Consider the following 2,358-nt stretch of genomic DNA (forward strand, 5'->3'; position numbering starts at 1 on the left):
CCATAAGGAGATAAATAGTTTTTAAATAAATCGGGATGGGAATGCAACATCACATCACATCGCATTATATTACATTTGTAAGTTAGTTTAATCAAAAGATTATTCCAAACATTAATCTATCTAATTAAAATAAAAAAGAAAATTACATTTTTATCCTTCAGTTATCTCGTGGTACAAATTTAATTCCGGTTATATGCGTGATCATCTTTTAATCCTAAGTTATGCACACATTTTAATTTCTTATTGACTATTTCTACCACTAATTTGTCCCTTAATAATGTAAATGATTTTTTTTAAACAATAATGTCACTGATTTGGTTATTCAAGAACTAAAATAAAGGTTATAAAGAAACATAACTTATCCAATATACACACATGAGTAATAGTGAAATTTTTCTCATCATCCATATAAAAAAACAATTAAATAATTAAAGTCTCCTCTTGATTGCTCCTTTTTTTTGGGTTTCCTTATGGATAAAATGCCAACCATCTCCACCTCTAGTATAGGGTACAAATCTCCATGCCCCATCATACATACACAGTTAACCAAAGCACATATGAAAAGGGGGTTGGATTGAAACTGTAAAGATGGTAAGCAATTTAACATTATTTGGACATTATTACTATATAGTCATGACTAGTCTATACTAAGAAAATTATAAAGCTAATTAATCTTGGCTAGTAGTAGTGTTCTTGGTCCTCTTTGATAATGGCTCTGGGGATGAAGACACTGATGAATCATTCCAATCTTCGGAGCTAAACGACACATCCATCACCCCTTTTGGGCTCCTCGGCAATGGCATTCCCATCCCGAATTTGCGCTTATTGTAAGCCCAACCAGATCGCATTCTTGTCTCCGCCTCTTTGATTAGCCTACGACATTCCTCTAGTTTCTCCTGTTTCATTACGCCACTGTTAGTTAGTCCCATAATCATTTTCAGATCATATGATGAATTAATGAAAGTAGCATTGAAATGGCAACCTTGTTGGTTCCCAGAATGCTGAGCAGCTGTTCTTGGGACTCCTCGCCAATGCTTGGTTGTAGTTTGCCAATGACATGTAGCATTGTGGCAGCCGCAGTCTCAGAGGGTAGGTAACACTTGAATCTGCAATCTGGGGTTCACAGTTTCCAATTTATTACAAAATTTATTGCGATTTTATTTTTTAATACTCCGACTCTATTACAATTAAATATCTGTTCATAACTACTTTCCCAACCTAGTTAATATTGCATTCACTAACCTAGTTAATATTGCATTCACTAAAGTTTGAATCAACGACCTCTCGTATGAAAGAGCAACTTGGTGACTAAATTTATTGTGATTTACTCATTAAAAAAGTTAATTAACAATATGATATTTTATGAGCTAGGATCACAGCGCAGACTAGTTTATGTTGAAAAAGAAAGAGAGAAATGCATGGTTAATTAATTACCAGGGATTATGGACAACAGCACACGTTCACATCTCCTGAGAAAGTCGCAGCAGATGGGGTTCTTTAGCCCCAGTCTTCTTGCAATGTAATCAAGAAAGGAGAATGGGGTGACAGGGTTCATTTTCCACTGGCGATTGGACAGAATCAGTAGTTCCATTCTTTGGATCGTTTTGGCCTCGAACATGTACTTTGATTCCTCAACCTGAAACAAATCAAAGCCCAGAATGTGTGTTGAGTGTTTCCCTAGACACAAAACAAGGAACAGATAAGGATCAAGGTATGATTTTGGGCAACATACTTGGAAATCTAGGAGAAGTGGCACATGAATCTCTTCCACTTTGGCAGCCAGAGAGAGACAAGCCACAGCCGCGAGTTGACTCGTCCATGGCTTCTGAGTTTGGGGCTCTAAACTGCAGAGGAACCCATCAAGATAGTTCACAGCCAGAAGCGCAGTTTGAGCTGAGAAACAATAATAAGAAACCACTTTCAAGACCCACTCCACACCCTCTTTTCTTGCTTTACCCACACATAAATTTCCCTCAAAACCACCCCGCAACTCACTCAGACTCTCCTGTTCTTTAGAAAACAAAGAACAGAGCTCATCGTCTTCCCAAAACAAATCCTGCTCTCCCAGAACTGCATCAATCTCATCGCGGCAAAACCTCTCTTCCTCTTCCTCCTCTTCTTCTTCTTCTTCCAGGAAACCCCATTGCTCCTCTTCGCAGTACAGAGCATCCATCAAGAACGCAACTTTTTCTGTTTCTGGGTAACCCATGATGTAACAGAGGCTAAGGTTTGTAAACATTCACTTATTTCATCTCCATTCTTAAGATTCAACTCTCTTAGCTTCAACCCATTTGCCTCCCTATTTGAGCCAGACTGGGAACAAGTTGGATGGAGAAGATTTGAGAAGAAAGGGGGTAG

The 2,358-nt window shown here is 38.1% G+C and overlaps 1 protein-coding gene across 1 annotated transcript; it reads right to left on the reverse strand.

Annotated features, from left to right (window-relative positions):
- Positions 1-425: 425 nt before the first annotated feature.
- On the reverse strand, positions 426-2,358 carry LOC116022512 (cyclin-D3-1-like). Its single transcript, XM_031263246.1, has 4 exons — positions 1,733-2,358; positions 1,435-1,636; positions 983-1,113; positions 426-896 (listed from the first exon to the last, which is right to left on the reverse strand). Exons 1-4 carry the CDS (start codon positions 2,237-2,239, stop codon positions 669-671), a joined length of 1,068 nt encoding a protein of 355 aa, XP_031119106.1. The 5' UTR covers positions 2,240-2,358; the 3' UTR covers positions 426-668.

Source organism: Ipomoea triloba, chromosome 1 (assembly GCF_003576645.1).
Source record: "Ipomoea triloba cultivar NCNSP0323 chromosome 1, ASM357664v1".
NCBI classification, from domain to species: Eukaryota; Viridiplantae; Streptophyta; class Magnoliopsida; order Solanales; family Convolvulaceae; genus Ipomoea; species Ipomoea triloba.

What these genes read in the sequence shown, in the direction of transcription:
- LOC116022512 (XM_031263246.1), bottom strand. Translation starts at nt 2,239, where the DNA reads ATGTTTACAAACCTTAGCCTCTGTTACATCATGGGTTACCCAGAAACA. An exon ending in GCTGTTGTCCATAATCCCTG is followed by an intron (nt 1,114 to 1,434) that starts GTAATTAATTAA and finishes TGTGAACCCCAG; the next exon opens with ATTGCAGATTCAAGTGTTAC. An exon ending in GCATTCTGGGAACCAACAAG is followed by an intron (nt 897 to 982) that starts GTTGCCATTTCA and finishes GTAATGAAACAG; the next exon opens with GAGAAACTAGAGGAATGTCG.